This window comes from Anarrhichthys ocellatus, unplaced genomic scaffold (assembly GCF_004355925.1).
Source record: "Anarrhichthys ocellatus isolate YVR2014 unplaced genomic scaffold, GSC_Weel_1.0 scaffold2, whole genome shotgun sequence".
Classification (NCBI taxonomy): Eukaryota; Metazoa; Chordata; class Actinopteri; order Perciformes; family Anarhichadidae; genus Anarrhichthys; species Anarrhichthys ocellatus.
In genome coordinates, this window is record NW_022280032.1 from 16817088 (window position 1) to 16838070 (window position 20983).

Genomic DNA, 20983 nt, shown 5'->3' on the forward strand with positions numbered 1-20983 from the left:
AACCACAAATGAGATTGAGTTGTCTTCACGTAGGTTTGTTTGCATGCAGAGTACAAGCAAACCGAGTTGTCCCAGGATCAACTACCTTAACAAAAGAAATACACACCTCTGGGTGTGGGTGATCTCCAGGGTTCCTGCCGCATCTGCTTCTAGACTACCACATCCGTGATAAACCTCCGGGTGTCTAATTATCATCCGTCTGCTTTCCAACTGTTTTTTATGTTACCTCATTTTATTGTAAATTTTCATATTTTTCTATTTTTAAATGATGTCTTGATTATTGCACTGTGTTCATTGTTTATTGTTATGCACCAGTCACCAAGTCAAATTCCTTGTATGTGTAACATACTCGGCAAATAAACGGTTCTGATTCAGATTTTCCTCCCATTCACTCCTCACTCATGTTGACCTGCATACATCTTTACCTGTTAGAGAGATCATGTACGTACACACATCTGTCCCTAGTCTCAGCTTAACCCCTTGGTTACATCATCATACCTTGTCATCAGCCAGGCCTCAGTGCACAATTATTTATTTACTTCATTCCCAAGTGGACAATTAACAACAGAGCCAGGGCTCCAGTCGCAGTTCAAATAGTTGGACGACATCTCACCTTAAATTTTAGGACGAGTGTGCACGAGTGTGTAAAATGCTGTATTCCATGTCTCCTTTCTGACCGTCTCAGTGGAGAATCCACTGTTTTCCTGACTGCGGCGCTTCCTTATCACCTTGGGTTTCATGCAAACTCTGTGCACATCATTCAAGCTTTTGTCTTTGCAGTGAGTGAACTTTTCTTCACCTATGACTTAGAGGTTACCACAACTCATAAGTGTATGTATACTTTGTATTGGTGATTTGTTAATATATGTGATTATTGATACAAATGAGGTTACATTCAGTCTAATACAAGAAGACAATTTCATACCACACATCTCAATGCTGTTGTTGTCTCGAACTCTGCAGGATATAAGCTAAGAGACAATTTTGCTTTATGAAAGTGAGAAGTGCCAAGAGATGAAGATAAGAAGGCACATTAATTAGATTATCACATCTCCAAAGATGTCTTTTGAGATCAAGACTTCGTTCCACTTGTCTCTCACTTACTTACACACACACATTCACACACAATTATCTCTTTTTAATAAAACATCAGGGAATGATTCTACGTCTTTCAAAAAATAACCATATTGACCACCAGGAGGTGCTACAGCCTTTGTTTACTTAGATGGTCCACTTTGGCGATTGAAGTTCCTGCATCATATTGCAGAAATTGAAACATGTTGTCTTTTGGTATAAATGCGGCATCACGTCATCATATTTTTTGCATCTTTGATGTTATATATTAAAGTGCGCCTTCTATGTATTTTAATAAGGCTGCATTCCCTGTGATCCCGATATGCTTTTGTTTATACTTTAGTTTACTTTTTTACAACAGACCATACAACCTAGATTTGCATTACAGCTCCGATCCATTTTACAAAAGATTCCTGATGCTGATCTCCAAAGTAAAATTTAACAATTTGTCAGGATTTTTTCAGGGCCCCCAAGAGCCCCTGGCAATATTCTGAGAAGCAGTACTGCATTATATTACTTCATTTTCCTCTACAAGGGAGAGTCGTTAAAGTTATTAAGTAATTTGTCTCTGCAGCTTGCATTCCTGTAAACTCCTGAAATGTGGAACAGGAGACAAATGATTTACCTCAGTAAAGGGGGAGGTGAGGAGTGTTTCACTTAACACTTTTGAAAGGTTTGGTGATCCTATTTGGGGAAATGTTGCTTTTACCAGGGGTAGTTCATCAAACAGGAGTGGCACTTTTATTTCCTGAAGGAATGCCAGTTGTGGGTGTCTGCTCACAGAGATCATCAAAAGAGAGGAATGGAGGAAGTGGAAGATAATCTAAGGATCTTGATAGCCATCGCAATACTGAGGAGGAGTATATGTCATTTTTTTTAAGTGAAAATCCTGAGAGAAGAAAGAAAAGCATTTTAATATGCACTAACCTTGCCTAACATGTTCAGAACGCTAAAAGAAAAAGCTTGAATGCTTGATTTTGTTGTGGCAAAATGACGAGAAAAGACGGCGAACTGAAGTTGCAACCCAGCGGGAAGTGTTTTAATAAGCACACGCCAACATACAATGAGTTCAGCAAATCCAATGTATTACTTTTCACAGATTACTTTTATAGTCCAAATTCACCCCCCTTTAGTCACTCTCCACCAATCAAACCAGTCGCTTGAACCACAAACAAAACACATCTGGTCTCTTATGTCATGCTCTCATGACTTTGTTTGGGTTAAGATAACCTTTTGCCAGAACACACGATTCGCGTACGGGAAATGTTTTGATACAAATTGGAGTGATTTATTACAATTTGTCTGGCGCGCCTTAATCTCTTCCTAAGAATGTTTTTATGGAACTAAATGTGTTCAACATAACAAGTTATATAAACTGTTTACTTATGATTGAACACAAGTTATATGATGATTTTCTTCAACAATTTTGTCAGTTGTTTGTCTGAGAGGGAGGATGTGACCATGTCAGCTTTAAAGAAATTCAATAAAATAACAGTCTGCTAAAAGATATGTAAAAAAAAACACATCATTCGAAGAAAATATTGGTGTGAATAGTGTGTACAAAACAATGTTGTATCCCTTGGCCCAGACTACTGCAGATGAATCGGGATCCTCATTTTATTCTAACCTAATGACCCCAAGAGCCTCGTCACATGAGGCCAAGTGTGAAGGACTCAGAGGCCTTTCAAAATACCAAACCAAATCTTACTTCATGTCGAATACAATTTTACCACAACACTAATTCATCCATCCATTTTCCTCCGCTTATCCGGGGTCGAGTCGCGGTGGCAGCAGGCCAAGCAGGCTGACCCAGACTTCCCACTCCCCCGCAACATGTTCCAGCTCATTCTGGGGGATCCCGAGGCGTTCCCAGGCCAGCTGGGAGATGTAATCCCTCCAGCATGTTCTGGCTCTTCCCTGGGGTCTCCTACCAGTAATTCAATCAAAGGGAAACCAAAAATTTGGTTTCGACAAAGTGGAGACTAGTTTTTACAAGTCATCCACAAAATTAAATCAATGGATACATCTTTAGTGGAATTTATTGGTCAGGTTTTCATTCAATGTTTTCATTCAATGTCAAAATCAAGCAGTCAAGCCTTTTTCTTTTAACGGTCTGAACATGTTAGGCAAGTTTAGTGCATATTAAAATGCTTTTCTTCCTTCTCTCAGGATTTTCACTTTTAAAAAAAGTTCACACAGTCAGTATTGCGATGACTATCGAGATCCTTAGATTATCTTCCACCTCCTCCATTCCTCTCTTTTGATGATCTCTGTGAGCAGACACCCGCAACTGGCATTCCTTCAGGAAATAAAATGCCACTCCTGTTTGATGAACTACCCCTGGTAAAAGCAACATTTCCTCAAATAGGATGACCAAACCTTTCATTTCATTCAGGTTTTCATTCACATATACTACGCGTAGCTTTGTTAATTTTTATGAATGATGGTCCTCCTAATGTCGTTTGATCTGTTTTTATTCTTCTAGCATCTTATTTAGCTTAATATTTTCAACAACAAACACCTTATTGTGAAAGAATAAACGATCAAGATTGTCTCAAACTTCACACTCTATACGACTAAATGAGAAAAGGCTTGGTTAGAAATAACAATGTATATATTTTCTGAAAATGTAATATCTTATCAATTTAGTGCAGAGAGCAGTCCTGTAGCCTAAATCATCTTTTTCAGCAGCCCAGAACTTTAAATTGCTTTTTAAGTGTTAGATTTCAGGCCTGTGGAACTAGTAAATGATATGTGACACTATAAAAAGATGGCTGAATTGCAACTTGATAATAACGAACACAGGTTGGTGTATATCTGATATCCTTCATCTGCAGACTGTGAACACATTGTTGCTCTTGCCACACGGACTCACAGACCGGAGGCTCAAGGTTGCAATTCCCATTTGAAATCAAATCGCTACCTCCACCGGCCCTGAAAGACAGCCGCCATCTGTAAAAACAATCCCTGAGCAGATCTGTAAGTGTGCTGGTTCCGGGGCACAGGGGTCAGCTCTGGGTCACGACAATGCCAGGAAGAAAACTGTCGATTAAGTCTCCTTCACCTCCTCCATCAAAAAGCAATACCTTTACACAAGATGAGAACATAAGGGTGCTGTAACAGCCTCAGGCCAGTACTGTCACCAGACAAACAGTGTGTAGCGTATGACACACACACACACACACACACACACACACACACACACACACACACAGGGTGTCGTTTTCACATTTTAGAACCTACAATAGACTCTTAAATTCAAGATTAATGATCACTATCACCTCTCACGACCCCTCTGGAAACTCTGTGCCATGCTTCAGTTTGATGCACAATACATATGCTGTTTATAGTTTATTTTACTTTTTTCCATTTTATGTTTTTTCCCTTGTGTGTCCAGGTCTCATGTTGGATTGAATCTGTGTCTGGTTTTGGTTTTCTTCTTTTTGTGTTTGTGAATATTAAGACAACAATCTTAGGTTGTTGATGGCATAATTAGATCAAAACAATAGTTTGACTGGTCACATTACACTGATGAAGATTGTAAAATAAGATAAAAGAGAGGCTGTTCTGCTTTTCATCGTCTTTTAATGAAATATGAATATAAGAATATGGCTATATTATGCCTATCCTAGCTTGTTGTGTATACTAGTTAATCGTCTAATATAAGAATAGCTGGGGGGTTTCAGTTAACAGATATATTTATCATCATATAAAATAAGATAAACTTTACTTAATTGTCCCACGGGGAATTTGTCTTGGGCTCTAAGCCGCTGCATCGCACAACACACTGTGACATAACGTTACTGTGTAGGAACCTTTTTTTAAGCGGAACGTAGATTGTGTGCTTTGTTTTCAGGGGGACGATGGAACTTACGTCCGACAATATTTTGCATCCGTGTAGAAAACAACCTTAAATAGTCCCATGACTCTCCGTGGAGCAGTCCGAGGATTTCACAAGTGTGTGATCTCTTATCCGTCAGTATTGTAATGTATAGAGGTGTTACTCGCTACTGACACAACAGCAGCTATGCGGCTACTTTATAGCAATAACGCTAGTTAAGCAGCTAACAGTTTCCTAAGTGATCATGTTGGGACTTTTAACGCGCCAAACTCGTAATATTAAAGTGTTTATCAAAGCGTTTAAACAGACAAACATACATAGGTGTTCCTCTGTCAGCTGTCAGTCTGAGTATATCCGCAGAATTATTTTAGAGAACACAGAGATAGTGGGGGAGCAGAGTTTGACCCCAGAGTTCAAACTGAGGCTGTTCACCCCAAACTGCAGATTTTGGAGTGAAAAACCAGAGCTCTGGCCTTTTGATGACCCGTACTGGGCCATATACTGGCCAGGAGGACAGGCGCTCTCAAGGTACTATTTTAGCCCCACAATAAACAAATGTGTTATGTTTGTGAGGTACTGCTGTCTCTTATAGTGGCACCTCTGTGCAGATATCTCCTGGATAACCCTGCAGTGTGTCGGGGTAAAACTGTTCTGGATTTGGGGAGCGGTTGTGGAGCCTCAGCCATCGCTGCAAAACTATGTGGTGCTGCTCATGTAGTTGCCAATGACATTGACACTGGTATGCATCTATATTTATTTTGATATCCAATGTTACATCAACAACAGCAATACATCCACTAAATACAGAGACACTGCATTGTCACAGGGCCCTGTGGAGCCCCAAAGAAGCTCACCAATAGAAGGTAAAGTTTTAACCTGTTTGTGCTACAGTTGCAGCCGTTGCGACCCACATAAACTGTGAGCTGAACAGCCTGGAGCCGCCTGTTTGTCTGACTAACAACATGATTGGCTCACCACCCAAAGGCTTTGACCTGATCCTCCTGGGTGACATGTTCTACGACAAGGCCCTCGCCACCAGCCTTCACAGCTGGCTGGACCACTGCATCAACAGCCACGGCACCAAAGTCCTGATCGGAGATCCTGGAAGAGCCCAGTTTGAGGAACACTGCATCCGAAGACTCTTGCGTCAGCTGGCTCAGTTTGAGCTGCCTGAGTCCATCAGAGAGGAGAACTATGGTCTGACCTGCAGCAGTGTTTGGTGCTATCGTCCTGAACTCTGAGGACCTGAGAGGATCCTATGTGCTCTCTTGTTTGAATGTGACAAATATGTCACATGTACTGACCTGTGTCGGAGAAGAAATAATTGTATGAACTCTGTCACTTCTCTATAGCTTGTTTCTGTGTCACAGCATTACTGTGACACATGTTCTTTATTATGTTAGGTAAATGTCCATAGTCCATATGTACTGGCTAACTAAACATTGATGTGAATGTACACGCTGTCTCCAGCTGGACGGGACAAAGTGCATCTCTTTGATGTGTATTAAAGCTCCCCTCAACACCGAGAAGGAGGTCAGACTTCCTTGACCCTACCCGGGTGAAGGAACTCTGTCCCTATCCAGCTGAATAGTATTCCTGTGACTCTGTTTGTACTCGTTGGCTCATGTTTGATGACTTGTACTCTTCATAATTTTTCTATATCTTATCCTGTAATAAATACTTAAAGACAGAGAGCTTAAGATACTTTTGATTTCTCACGAGGAAATACATTAATTTACACCACAACCCACAAGGACCGTGTGAGGTGTTGTGTGATTACTTTGTAGTTATCTTCGAGACTAAGTGTCACTTAGCTGTGACTTGTTAGCTTACAGAAAACTATGGTATTTTGTAATTGTTTTTTTTAACTTACATAATTAATGTTTAAGTGCAGAAATGAAAATTTTTTGACATTGAGATTATTTTGAGAAAAATCATGCAATAAGTCCATTAAGCCATACATCTGTAGCTGACAAAAAAAAGTCTTGGAATTAGTGGCCAATATGTTCAATGTTACATGGGTAAATATGTAATTATGAAACAAAGAATCTCATAATTGAATTCTGCATTGTTTTAGTTTTTTACTGACTTTGGGGCTCTATAGCACACTGAACTGATTTCTGCTGTTATTTGTTTACCACAAACATTAAGCTTTTAGCCATAATAATAGTGCCATGCAACATTCCTGATCATTCAACATTTGATCTCTGACTCAGAGCCTTGAGGCGTTAGTAACAGTCTTATCTGTAAGTGATACTAAAACTACTGGGACTGTAGAGTTCCCTTCAAGAGAGAACAATAATGTAGTGAGAAATAACCCAATGGGAAATCTGCTGTGAATATTCATCTTATTTTCTGAAAATAATTGTGTTTTCTCACTGCGGCAGTATTGTAAACAATCATGACTCCAGGAACAGCCTGGATTAAGTACAGTTAGGGTTAGTTTAAGAAGAAGTAAAATCACAATCTAATGGAATGAACATGCTTGTGAAGGAAATCTGAGAGCTGGATAAATTGTGGTTTTCAGGAAGCAGAGGCATTTATTGAAGCTTAATCAAGGAAAATAGACATATGCGATTCAAGTGTACTGTGTATTGCCCCCCAATATTGAAGGTCACTTCCTGGCGAGAAGTATATAAGTAGTTAACCTAAGTCTCGTTGTATGTCTCTCAGGTAAGCATGAGAGACCATATCCCATGACTGCCCAGCTCCACTGACCACTGACCAGTCATCCTAGCAGATAGGGAAAATAACTATTGCTCTAAAAGGGACAGCCTATGGCCTTCTGCTTCTAAATGTTCAAATGACCTTAACATGGCCTGGGGAATATTGTGTCATGCTACCTTTAGCCTGAAGAAAGACAATTCCTTCACACATATTGAAATATCCATTCTGGAGGAGCCAGTGTGAACTGAAAGAAGAAATAAAACATTTGACTGCTAGAAATATAAATTAATAAATGAACAATAATGCACCATGAATGAAAGAAGTATTAGTATGCAAGTGTTCTAGTTGGCAGATAATTCCTGTGAGAGCTGCAGTGAAAAGTTTGAGATTAGTCATATTCAAAGCTGACTGTAGTGGCCATTTGTCTAATAAAAATAAAAAAAATAAAAAATAATCAGAGGCCACTGATGCACCGTGGTTGGTATTTCACTCAGGCAGAAAAGAGTAGATTGTCCATACAGGATTCCGATTTTTCTTATTTATTTAAGTAAGCCAAATAAAACAAGCAAACAAACAAAAAGAACAAAGAAAACTCCTGTCTTACGCTGTCTCTCCTGTGCTGATAAAAAAAACTATAGGCCCACCCTGGTGCATGCTGGTCCTACCTACCTACTCCTATATATAGCCACAGGTGCCCACAGTGTTTACCCAAAGAACTAACAAACGAACCAACCCAAAACCTAGTATACTTAAACAACACAAAATAATATAACTAAACAAATGACTATTAAAGAGAAAAGGCAATCTTAATTTATCAAACAATCAATCTAACCTAAATAAGCAAACATCTAGAATAATTAAACAATACTACTTATTAATTAAATAACAAAATAATAATATATGTTTTTAGTGTATTGCTTTTATATATGATGATTTTAATGTAAAGTGTCTTTGAGTACTATGAAAAGCTCTATGTAAATAAAATGTATTATTATTATTATAAATAAATAGTATTATGGAAGATTTCTATGTTATTAATCGGGAGAAGAGAGTTTTGTTCACAAATCAATAATAAAGTCTTAACAAGATTCAAAGTTGTCTTTGTCCGTTTATTCGCTTGCAAGAGGGAAGAGAATACAACAGCTTATTCAGTAGTCTGTTGCAAAAACTTCAACGAAGTGCAACATTCAACATCATTTTATACACAAGTTATCTCTTAAGGAAGTCGCACCCACGAGGGCTTATGTGTTGTATTCAGCTGACCTCCCACAGTTTCGATACATTCAATTTCCTCATTACTGCATAGTTTCAACCACACGTAAGTTTCGGGTTCACGGCAAGGACACATAGTTGTTGTGCATATTTTACCATTACATTAGCTCCTACACTGACGTTGGCAATCAATTTAGAATTTCGGAAAAATCAAAGTCTTCTGAAAGCAGGTCAATATTTGAGTTCAATTTGAGAACATGTTCGCAGGGTTTGACTAGAGGAGTCAACTAGAGAAGTGAAACTTCAGCAAATCCACTCAGCTAAACTTATATAGTAGTTTCTGATTAATACAGACTCCCTAAGATATTTTGCATTATGATTAAGATATAAAGATCCATTGAAATGGGGTGTAAATGTCTCATTCTCTCAAAAGTCAACTCAACATATTACATTTAGACCAGGGGTCTTCAATGTTTTTCAGGCCAAGGACCCCCAAACTGATAGAGAGATGGAGCAGGGACCCGAGATAGGGATAGGTACCTACCGCTGAACCACTTTAGGGATAGGTAACTACCGCTGAACAACAGTAGCATACCACTCTTGGGATAGGTACATACCGCTGAACAGTAGCATACCATCGGCCACTTTTTGATCTCGGCGCTACTGGTCTGAGGTTATCCTCATGAGTTGAGTTAAGCCGGTCATTAAAGATTTTATGATTTTATTTGTTTTCTTCTAAACATGCAGTACATTGTGAGTTTTGTGATGTATTGAATGTTTATTGTTATTCTTTTATTTGTTGGGAATTAAATGCAAAAGTATTGGGTTGTATTACCCCTTGTAAATAAACGGTAACATTCTGGCATATACCGTAAAATCACCGTAAAACCCAGTTATCCTAGCATCACATAACGTAATCCAGTATACGGTAAGATACCGTACAAATAAATTATGGTAGCTTCACCGTAAAAAAAACATGAAACATCAAAAGAGGAACTGTATGTCACAGATAGATAGTTCATGGTTAACCGTTGTGGGGCGCCCCAATTGTGACTCCAGGCATCTGATAATTAAGTGCTTCTTGACCTTCCATGGAGCAGAGAGTAAAAGCAGTACACAACTCTCTTCCGTGTGTTCACTGACCCTCTGAGGGTGTGGATCGAGAGTAACGCCTTGTCTCCCTTCTTGTGTTTCTGCATCAAGGACACAGTGCATGAGGAGAACAAAAGCTCAGCATCTCAATCATAACATACACACGTATTCCCAAGATAGCTGGAGTCACAACATCCACTCGGTAGATGGAGTGGAGCCGAGGATCCCAGACGTGTGCTGAAAACAGAGATTTTACTTTAGAGAATAATTCTTATCCTTATTTGTCTGTTTTTCATAGTTGGATTATTGTATTTTTTCGTAGCACATTTCAGTGACATTACCATTAATCATTACTAAATCAAACGGGTTATGTGTTAAACCATTAAAACCACACTATATTCACACATTCGTTTTTGTGGTGGAAATGAATCTTTCCCTGTGAGAAATAAACGTGATGAGAAAACTCTCAAATGTCTAAGTATTCATTGAACAGACACTTAAAATAATTCATCTAAATGGATAAAACTCTTTCCCCATGGATGGTTCGGAGGTCTAACCACGAGAAAGTGCTCCTCCTCCTCCGTCCACCGATGCATCCACCGAGGCCAAGGTCCCCGCCTCGGTATGTGCTGCTGTCTCCATGGAAGAGGGTTATGTAGTGAGATCAGGATGACACAAGCCAGACATGAAAATACCTTCGATATAACATTTATTATTTGGGTTCAGTGAGTTTGGATGGCGCCGTCTGCATATGTTCAGGGTTAAGCAATACAAGTTATATCTAAAGAACATTATAAATTGCCACAACAGTTTTCAGTATGCAGATGTCACATGTGAGTGTGGAAGGAAAATGTATGCGTCTTAAAATGTATCAACCTATAGTCATATCAATAATCTAATAAATGTTTTTACTGTTATGTTATTCAAATCACCAAGGCAAAATATATGTGCCCTTTTGGTAGCTTTGACCTCGTTTACCTTTTGTAGAGACCACATCTCTATTGTGTGCATGGTGCAACAGGATGCCGAGCCAGCCGAGGAGCAGATGTGTGTGGGAGTAGGTATTTCTAACGGGTGGGAAACATTACTTCAACTTTTCCTCACCCTGGGCCAGATGGGTTACATTCTGCTTTGTAGACTTCAATAAAACAAGTTAGACATCAGAAACAAAGAGACAAGACAGACTTCAGAATTTGTTGTCAATAGATTTACTGCAGATCAAAAATGAGTTGGTCTTGAGAGCAACTGACCAGCCTCAGTCATGCATCCTTAAATCCTCGTTCATGCTCCCCCTTCTATGGGCCGTATTGCAAGTGCCCTCCTTTGAATAGTCTCTGAAGTTGGTGAAATAACTAGACACCAAAATGTCCACCTTTCTGGGTACTTGCTGCTGAATTCACTCACTTTCTTTAAACTAATGTTGTCAGCACTCTTAACATAACCATTACCTCATGCATGAGCAGACGTACAACCTCCAATTCGAGACACCTTTTGTTATAAAAAAAAAATATATATATATATATATATGTCCGAGATGAAAATATTGTAGAAAAATATTTACGTGGAAATATATATATAGTATAAACAGCATTTCAAAAAGTTACATTTTCAGGTAAAATATTGTGAGACCTTAGGAATTGTATCTGAAGAGGAAGACTTGAAAGCTTTTACAGTCATGTAAACAAATGACAATTTTATGTACAAACCAATGAGAACACGTGACCCTTATGCCTTAGTAACTGTTGGCAAAACTGGAAACTTCCATTGGGTCCTTGAATGTACAGTACAAAAATACAAAGATTCTGTAACAATCTTGGAGGCAAATTTATCAAATGAAATTGCCAACAAACTTCCATCCGTCATGTTATTTATCCACATTTGGCTGAATCGTCTTCATGTATTTCTTCTGAAACATATGGAAGAGGCTGTAGGTCTTGGGGGTGGCAGGGGAAAATGATCGCTCGTTCTCAGCAATTGGATACCATGAACCTACGGAGCAGTACATTTATAAAGTTATAAAAAACTGTAATCAGTCCAAATAATAAAGAAACACAAAACAATAATTAATTTATAAATTCTAGTTGTATTCATTACCTCTTTCCATGACAGCTTTGTTGTGGCTGTTGTCCTTTCCTTCAACAAGATCAGGCTTTCCTGAAAAAGAAATACGTATTTCTTTAAAACAAAGCATTACAGAATACACAATCACTTGAATTATGGACAGGAATCCCCTTTTACAAGGTACAATTTCAAGATTTCTGGGCTCACTTATCTGGATAAAGCAGTGGAACATATTGCCTTTTGCGACATTTAAAAAAAAAAAAAAAAAAAAAAAAAAAAAACTATTTTTCTGCTCACCACTGACAACATTGTGGCTTTACTTTGTGGAGGAAAATGTAATCCCAAATATTTTGAGATGTATGTTAATGTGATTTAATCTAGCCGCTCCCCTTTTGGTCTTTACTAGCAAAAGACGCCATCGAGATGCATTGTGTGAAGTGTAGACTGAAGTGTTCTTGGAGCTAACTAACATGTAAATCTCAGCCTCTGCTGCATTCAATTTTGACCACACAAGTTCCCCAACTTTCTGAAAGGTGGAATACTGAAATTGCTGTAGCACCACTTTAATCTCAATATTAGGATTTACCTGGAACAGGATCCTTGGTTTCCTTTATCCCATTGGATCCAAAGTTAAAGGAAACGGGTAAGACGGTGAACTTCAGGGCATCGTTGGCATTTCTTCCATTTTCATCGTTATTTCTCTCCTGATCAGCAGGCTGGTTGAGCATGACGGTGCGTTTCTCCGTCTTCTCCTCTTCACATTCGAGTTCTTCAGTGAGTGACCTTCTCCAACTAAGACTCGTGCAGCGCTTAGTTTTTCTTCTTAAGATCCTCATTTCAGAGGAAACTGGCAGCTCTTCAGTTTCGGCAGGGCCAATCGTACCAGCTTTCTTGTGACTCCACTTAGCTGAAGAGGCAAAAGTACACTTCTGTGCTTTTAGTTTGCTTCCAGGCCTGATTTTAGCTGGTGGAAAACGAATCTTCCATTTTTTGCAAAGCCGTTTGACTGAATATTTCCATGTTAGACCATTAAAACTGTGCTCTCTCTTCAAGGGACTGATATTCACAGTGAGAACTTTTGGAGGCCTTAGTTCTGCATCAGAGGCAGCCTCTGGAGGGGAGATATGGTTCGTTCTACTGCCAAGTAAAACACACTTGTCTTGTGTTGAGCCAAACAGAACCAGTTCTACAGTTCTACAGTTCGAGGCTGAAGGTTTGCCATCAGTTGCATGAACACAAACCGTGCCACATTTTGAAGCACTCTCCAGGATAGGCTTGGAGTTCACATCAACAAGGGATTTGCATTTCTTTGGTTTCTTCAAGACTGGTAAAAATCTATCAGGACAACTTGATCTCTTTCGTTTACCACTCCAAGTTTTCTGGCGGACACCTGTCGCACTAATTTGAGTTTGTTCTTCTTCAGTTTTCAATGATGACTCAGCCACATTCGTAGACGTCAATTGAACTTGTCCCAAATTTTCATCGAGGTCTGTCGTCTGGCTGGCCACAGTTTTTTTGTCACTTCCACCCGAAGTACATGGCTGCATATTTCCTGTAGATTTCAACTGATCCGGTACACATTCAACTTCAGGTTCTGACTGAATTTCAGTGTCATTTCTGGAGATTTTATTGGTCTCTTTCTGGCCTGAACTGCCTGACTGACCACTTTCTGTCAATTTCACCGTAGCTTGTTCAGAATCATTTTCAAAGTCTGGCATTTGGTTGAGAATTTCACTTTCACTGCTGGGCAGATGTTCTTCGTCATCACTTATGAATATGATGCTTGACTGGCTACTATTTATGCTTATCTGGTCAATGTTCTTTGGGTCATTGTCAGAATGTGGGTCATCATCTTCAGGAAAGTCAAAGTTGTAACTGAATACATTGAATATCTCAGGCCAATGAAATGTGTTGACGCTCTCCCCACCCTTCGTTTGATTTTCTCCTTCTGTAGCAGAGTGGAATTTACTGTCAGACCTGAACGTATCTTTCTCCTGTACTGCCATCACTTCCTTGTCAAGGGTCTTTGCAGTGATATCTTTATGACTTTGCTCGATATTGCATTGGCATTTACTCAGAGATGATGGGTTTGTCCCCAAAATAGTTTCCTTCCACATTTCAATGCAGCAAACCTCTTCTATTGGACAGAATGTCTTGTTCTCCAGTTTTGAGTTACTCAATGTGGCATCGATAACCTTAGGTAGCTCACCCTCCACAGTGCTATTCAAGGCTCTTTCTGGCTGATAGTCCATGTCCATACTTGGCAGGTTGCTTTGTGCTTGCTCAAAGATAACTTTGGCATCTTCTGGAGGAAAAACTTGGATTTTAAATGAGTATGGGTCACTGGAATCAGCGCTCTCCGTTTTATTAGGAGAGGCAGTTTGTGTTGAAGTTGCTTCAACAGAGGAGTCGTGTTTTTCTTCACTTGGGTCAACTTGTTTAAGCTCCGTTGCTTCAACAGAGTCGTCGTGTTTTTCTTCACTTGGGTCAACTTGTTTAAGCTCCGTTGATGACAACATCTTGTTTGACACCTCATTTACACTTTGTGCAGAAATGCTGTCGTCTGTCTCGACCTGATCTGGCTGACTGTCACTCTTGAGCCGAAGAAGATGATGCTTCAGAGATTGCGGGAAGTCAAACTCTTTGTCGATGTCATCAAGCTGCTCATTGACATTCAACCATGATGACTTGTAGGGCAATTCTGAATAAACTTCCTTATCTTTGAGGACATGGTAGCTTTTGAGATGCTTCCCAAAGCAGCTCTTAACCTGTGACAGAATTTCAGACTTTAGCGTTACATGTTCGTTGCAGAATTGTTTTACATCAGCCATTAAAGTATTGTACATTCCTGTCTTGAGTGCATATTTCAAGCTTTCAGGGTCGCCATCCCAAAACATGGTCAATAATTTGTATATAGCACCACACATTGTAAAATCCTTTAACTCCATCTGAGCTTTTTCAGTATCCTGTATGTACTTAGTTAATGCGACTGGTGTCCATGGTGTTGTTGGGACTGAGGAAAGCTCTAAAACCCTCTTTGTATCTATTGGCATCTCACTTTTGTCCTTATCACCATTTTGGCTCACTGGCACTTTGAAGGCTACTGATTGTTGAGCAGTTGGTGCAACACGCTGGTGTACTCGAGTGTCAATATCCACTTTAGATCTTGCTTCAACTGTACACAACTGTTTTTGCAGCAAGTCTTGGGGCCCAGCGGAAGAGGACGATGACACAAAAGTACCATCATTGGATGCTGCTAAATGCCAATTTGCATATTTGTTGGACCTCATTTGGTTTGGGTTTTCTGGGTGAAGATAAGGTCCCACTTTCAGAGACCCAATCTGCTGGTTTTTTGGTGACATAAATAATTTCTCAGGGTTACTCAAAGATTCATCTGTTGCGGTGGCCTCAGACAACTGACTGATGGGGTTAGAACTGGTCTGTTTGCTGGCGACCTGGTAGCTTTTCTGTGACAGTGGTTGCACAACAGCAACAGCTCTGCAAGCAGGAGATGAGTGAAGGGAGCAGTCATTTGCCTTCACTGATAGCATTTCAAGCCTTTCACAATTGTTTGCTACAGACGATTGTTTCTCATTTCTCCGTGGTGTAATGCCATCAAGCAACCTCATCAGTTGAGGTGCATCACTTAAAGATCTCATGTTTTCAGGAAAAAATGCTGCCTGACTTACATATCCAATTCCATCTCGTGTTGCGAAGACATTTGTTACACCGCTTTGCTGAGGTGGCACATTTACGCTGTGAGCTGTTTTAGGCAAAGAATGTCCAGAATTTTGTGGTGTGGACTGGGCAGCATTTGCATTACATATTTCAGTGACAGTTGACATCACAGGTTGCATATTTTGCTTTCGTCCGGAAGGTGAACGAATATACACTTGAGGTCGGCCATCTGAGCCAGCAGTGAACGGCGTACGTAGATAGTCCTCTATTCTTGCGATATTTTGGCATCTGAGCATTTCCTGTAGTGCACCAACAGCAGGAGTTAAGGGAGAATCATTTGGCTTTGACAAGGAAAGGTTGGGTTCATACTGCCCGTTATATGAATTTGAGTTAATGGAAGAGGTGGCCTCTCCCCCATTGGTATGTGTTGAGTACTGTGGAGAAATGTGACCCGTGCTGGAAACGCAAAAATTGTGTCCACTTGATGATGAGTTTGTTGTTTTGCTGTCGTTTCTGAAAGACTGAGCGATAGCCTCATTATAACTTGGTGGGGTGAAGCCATGCGGAGTACCGTTTTGTCTGCGATTGTCATTCTGAGCAGTCGGTCTCTGGTGTGCAGCAGCAGGCCACAATGTGCCAATGTAAGCCACCTCTCCATCTTGAGGCGAGGTAGCTGTTGAAGGAACAGGTTTAATCGACTCTCCATTTATGTTGTAACTATTCTGATCCCTACAATGATGGCGATCAGACACAATATTAGCATTCTGTGTCCTTACTGGTTGTTTTCCATGAACTCCAACTGATTGGTTCCAATTTGCCGCGATGTCTTGCTGTGAGTATACAATGTTTGCTAGCGTCACGTTGGGTGGACTCTGGGTCGATGAATTCTGCGCAGAGTTCTGATGAAAATGTAGCTGAAGTCCATAAGTGGCCTGCAAACTAGGGTTTCCACTTTGCAAATTAGTAGGCGAGTGTTGCAGATAATTGTTCCCTCCAGCTGTCTGCTGAAAAGAAACTACCTGATGAGGAACTGCTGAGGTCTGCCAATTTGATGGCTGTATTTTAGAGTTTGCTCCATAGTGGTGAGTGAATTTAGCAATTTGTGGGGGTCGGACTCCTGTTTGTGCCGTCATATACTGGTTTGACGTATTTGCAGTACCAGTTTGTTGATTCCTCATTGTGTCATGGCTAAACTGAGAAGCAGCCTGTGTAGATTGTGAAGGTAGTCCAACCTGTTGGTACTGTCCATTGATCCATGCAAAAGACATAATTGTCCTCCGTTGATGTGAAAGGTGAAGGAGGCAACGTTCCTGAAAGACAAAAATATGAAAGTTGTCAAAACAGCTGTGGCAAAATGTTTAGTACACAATCTTACATCATAAAAGATCAATCAGGTGGTTGCACAGTCCTGTTTTTTGTTTTTAAGCTGCGAGGGTCATGACTCGTGTTTGTAAAGACATTATGTTAGCGGGCTCCTTCTGCTAGCACCTGGCCAAACGATGCAATAATGTAATGCTATTCCCATCAAAAACCACTGAGTCTTCTACACTTTCCTCACAGAATGTCATGTAGCAACTCTGACAACTAACAATAGAATTATGACTCACTGAAACCAATTAAAGCATAGCTTAAGTAACCAAAACTATAATCATGAACAAGCATCTCTGGGTATAAAGTTGTGGAATAATATTATTATTGTAAATGGATAATGGATTACAAGCATGTGTGCGATACGGAACGTTGTGAATGAATTAAACATAATTGAAGTGTACCAAGGGGCTATTCAAAATCATGATTTTGCCTTGACAACCCGTGTGTGTGTGTGCATAAATAAAAATAATGATAAATATATTTAAAATATGTCTGCATTATTTTCAGTACTACCCTCCCCCCCAGGTGCCGCACTCCACAGGTGGCAAAAAAATGTTTTTGTACATTTGTCACCCCCAATTTATCCCAAGAGAGGAAAAGGTGTAATTATTCATAGCAGTCAAATGTACATTAGCTCTGAATGAGTACTATTGTGTTTATGGTTATGCGTGTATAGTTTGTCTTTTGGAGAACCAAACCTAGGGGAGTTGTAAATTGACTGCATTTATAAAGCGCTTTCTAGTCTTAGTGACCACTCAAAGAGCTTTTCAACAAGAAGTTAGCATTCAACTATTCACACACAAACTGGTGGCAGAGGCTGTCATCTATGGTGACAGTTGTTCCTCAGGAGCAACAAACATTCACACTCACAGCAATTTGCACATGCTCTAATGTGATGCACATATGAGCAACGATAACCTCAGAGAACAAAAAGGATTTCAAAATTTGGTTGAAGTTTTTCAGCCACGCTACAAAATCACCTCACGCAGCCACTTCAGTATGAAGATCGTTCCAGGCCTCCATGAAAATAAAAGACTGACAGCTCATCACGGCAGAGTGGAGATTCAAAGTCCGGGGCTGCAGACACACCACCGCTGTGAGAGTCCCACAGACACAAATCTGGCGCTACCTTTTCCCCACACAATGTAGATATTCTCATCTTTGTGAAAATAAATATCTTAAATATTGTGGTTTTTATGGAAGACTACAGCCCAAAGTTCTTTGCTTTAAGTGTTCTTGAAGTTCTTTAATTAATAAATGGAACGCAAAGTTATATTTGTCTCCTCCCCTTTTCTTTGCTTTATTTACACAAACTACAGGTAGCCTACAGATCGGATCTAACAGGATGTAACCATCTCTGCGACTTCCTGTTATGTCCTCTGAAGGCTGCTGATCACAGTTTTTTGTCATGATCTCATCTACTTTCCAGGCAATCATGCAAAGAGCCAATAGCTTTGGCTGGTCCCAGGTCTGATGGACATGGATTATCCTACTCCAGCCGTGTCTCCACGACTCACTTAAAACCAGCATGGCTGAAGCCTCAGTGGGAGGGGATGAAAGCTGTACAGTTGCCAACACACACACACACACACATTTTTAAACAAGTGAACGGGCCCTAACGTTAACAGTTTCACTTTCAAATACAGGATGAGCTGCAAACGAACAGCAGGATGTGCAGCGGGCTGCAACAGTGAAAAGTGGTCTTAAGTCAGTACATCCGAAACCCGTGCAGAGAGCGAGTGTGTCTGTTGTATCAAAGCTAATATGTTTAATATCCTAAACACAGTATGTCGTGCTTCAAAACTAGGCTATTGCTATTCCTGCCATAATGTAAATATTAAAGTGAGAATTTAGAGAGACAAAAGTAAAGAAAAAGACGGACTGCTTTTATTTCACGTGGACATGAGTGATAAAACATTTGAGCCACAGATGGTCTTCCTCAAGTGAAAAAGTAAATCGGTGATAAAACATCACATCACAATGAGTATACCTCAGATAGATAAGAGACCGATTCGGCCACTTCTCTAATCGTCTTCCTGCGATTGGAGACTTGGATGTGATGAATGATCAAAACTACACTTATCTATAGGTTGACACTCTTTACATTTACTTTTGTAAATAACAGACACCTATGCGATTTTATTGATTTACTTATTGGTGTACTTGGAGTATAAACCCAATGTGATTTGTGATGTAATGGAAATCTTATAAGTAAACTGTTTTATAACTTATTGTTCAAACTATCACAAGCTTGCATTAAATAACTTGTGATCCATGCAGCAGCTGACTGCCTGCACACGCATTCTCTTCTTGCTGTCGAATAACAAGCACTTATATACAAATGTTCTATGCCTTAAGGATAAAATGTATACATGTGCGAGTCTGTGGTTAGCAAGATAAAGCACTTATCTTACTGCCACGGCCTGGAGTACAGTGTTCCACAGCACCCCACTCTCTATGTAACTCTGTGTGACTTCTAGACACTATTTGTGGCCTATGTAGAACTGTGCCTCTTCTTGCAAGAATAAATCATTTAAAAGACAAGTGCTGTTTCACAACATTCTTCATTTCACCTTAAAAAGACTCAACAGCTGGCAAAATAATTTCCCACCACAGTGATTACACTCTAGTGGAGTTGAAATAATTCCAGTCATAGCACGTGAGCCCTTGTTGCTGTACTTTATCTCATTAGAGCAGAGGCTGCAGTTAGCATACCCTGCCTTATCAATGCATTTAAAATACTGTGACAGTACTGACGTCTGTTTAGACCTCCACCTTTATCCAGGCCCAGCTCCACTCACATCTCAGCCCTGCGTCAAGCTGCGCTGCACACACAACATCCTCTTCCTGGAGCTCTTTGGCCTCATCAGTATCATCCTCATTCTACTTTGAGTTAAAACAAACAACCTGCAACCAGATCCGCCGGTGTTACGGTTTAACGTTAACGAGTGACCGCGTGGACTGTACCGGAACACGGGGGGGTTGCATGTTTCATCACGTTAGACAGTGAAGCATTTATTCTAATCAAATACCTTTGTTCCCTTACTCAAGTAGTTATTTTGAGGACTACTTCTACAGTACTACTTCAGCAGAGTACTACACATATAGTTACTCTACGTGAGCGACCCTTTGGTTACACTCAGCAAGCTGCTCATCCATTCGAGTCACAGATCTGAAACTCGTAACGTTGGTCATTATAGAAGTCGTGAAATTGTGGAATCACTGACAAGCATGCAAGTCATTTACTTAAATGATACATAAATCAGGGAAACTGCATCGGTTGCTAATGTGGAACGCGCTAACAGTGTAGCAACAACAGGCGGTTTTAACGTAAAATAACTTAAATAAAAATGTCTTTACGAGTCACTGCAATGCATCAATATCATCTCCTCACACACACACACACACACGTCGATATATATACCGGCCTGTTGTGGCTCTCTACACTGCCCAAAAACAATGCTAACATGCCGTACAATTGAGCTGTTGGCTAACTTACTTTTAGGGTCAGACTTCAACGTGGACGTTCGTAACATTCGGAGATCCGTGCAGTGACGCTGCTCTCTCTTTTCTCTCTTTCATTACTTTCAAAAATTAACAAGCCAAGCGGAGGACAGAGAAATCCTCCCAGTTGCTTTCGACGAACATAACGACATGCATCCAGACTGTTGCGACTCAACCGTTTTTTACGCCTCACCTCCGTTTAACACTGATGTGTTACGTAACCTGCAAGAGGAGGACCCTCCCATCCACCACAGCTGCACACTGATGAAAGCCGGCCTTCTTGTGTGCAGAGGCGGGTTGGAATGGGGGCGGGGCCAGTGGATTGTATCTGGAAGCCCTCCAGCAGGAGTTCCTGAAGAGTGAAAGGCATGACTTCAACGCTGAGGAATTCTACCTCTTTGTCAGATGTCATAACAACCTTTTCCGGGGAAATGTTTTCGCTTTTCGTTCCCATTTTCCTGTTCTCATATCCTACTTAATTTT

The 20983-nt window shown here is 40.2% G+C and overlaps 2 protein-coding genes across 3 annotated transcripts; one reads left to right on the forward strand and one right to left on the reverse strand.

Moving 5' to 3' along the window:
- Positions 1–4980: 4980 nt before the first annotated feature.
- On the forward strand, positions 4981–6598 carry etfbkmt (electron transfer flavoprotein subunit beta lysine methyltransferase). Of its 2 annotated transcripts, none has more exons than XM_031869268.1 (3): positions 4981–5443; positions 5524–5654; positions 5807–6598. In XM_031869268.1, the coding sequence occupies exons 1-3, from the start codon at positions 5160–5162 to the stop codon at positions 6154–6156; spliced, it is 765 nt and encodes a 254-aa protein (XP_031725128.1). In that variant the 5' UTR covers positions 4981–5159; the 3' UTR covers positions 6157–6598. The 2 variants fall into 2 exon arrangements, with proteins under 2 accessions (XP_031725128.1, XP_031725136.1); XM_031869276.1 differs by having other exon boundaries at positions 5900–6598.
- A 4480-nt stretch (positions 6599–11078) lies between these two features.
- On the reverse strand, positions 11079–20721 carry amn1 (antagonist of mitotic exit network 1 homolog (S. cerevisiae)). Its single transcript, XM_031870635.1, has 4 exons — positions 20496–20721; positions 12534–16935; positions 11981–12040; positions 11079–11875 (listed from the first exon to the last, which is right to left on the reverse strand). Exons 2-4 carry the CDS (start codon positions 16891–16893, stop codon positions 11751–11753), a joined length of 4545 nt encoding a protein of 1514 aa, XP_031726495.1. The 5' UTR covers positions 16894–16935; positions 20496–20721; the 3' UTR covers positions 11079–11750.
- Positions 20722–20983: the final 262 nt, after the last annotated feature.

Excerpts from the sequence above, each read along its gene's own strand:
- etfbkmt (XM_031869268.1), top strand. The coding sequence starts at position 5,160 with ATGTTGGGACTTTTAACGCGCCAAACTCGTAATATTAAAGTGTTTATC. Across the intron at positions 5,444-5,523 it reads GGAGGACAGGCGCTCTCAAG|ATATCTCCTGGATAACCCTG; the intron begins GTACTATTTTAG and ends ACCTCTGTGCAG. Across the intron at positions 5,655-5,806 it reads TGCCAATGACATTGACACTG|TTGCAGCCGTTGCGACCCAC; the intron begins GTATGCATCTAT and ends TTTGTGCTACAG.
- amn1 (XM_031870635.1), bottom strand. The coding sequence starts at position 16,893 with ATGTCTTTTGCATGGATCAATGGACAGTACCAACAGGTTGGACTACCT. Across the intron at positions 12,041-12,533 it reads AACCAAGGATCCTGTTCCAG|GAAAGCCTGATCTTGTTGAA; the intron begins GTAAATCCTAAT and ends TTTCTTTTTCAG. Across the intron at positions 11,876-11,980 it reads CAAAGCTGTCATGGAAAGAG|GTTCATGGTATCCAATTGCT; the intron begins GTAATGAATACA and ends ACTGCTCCGTAG.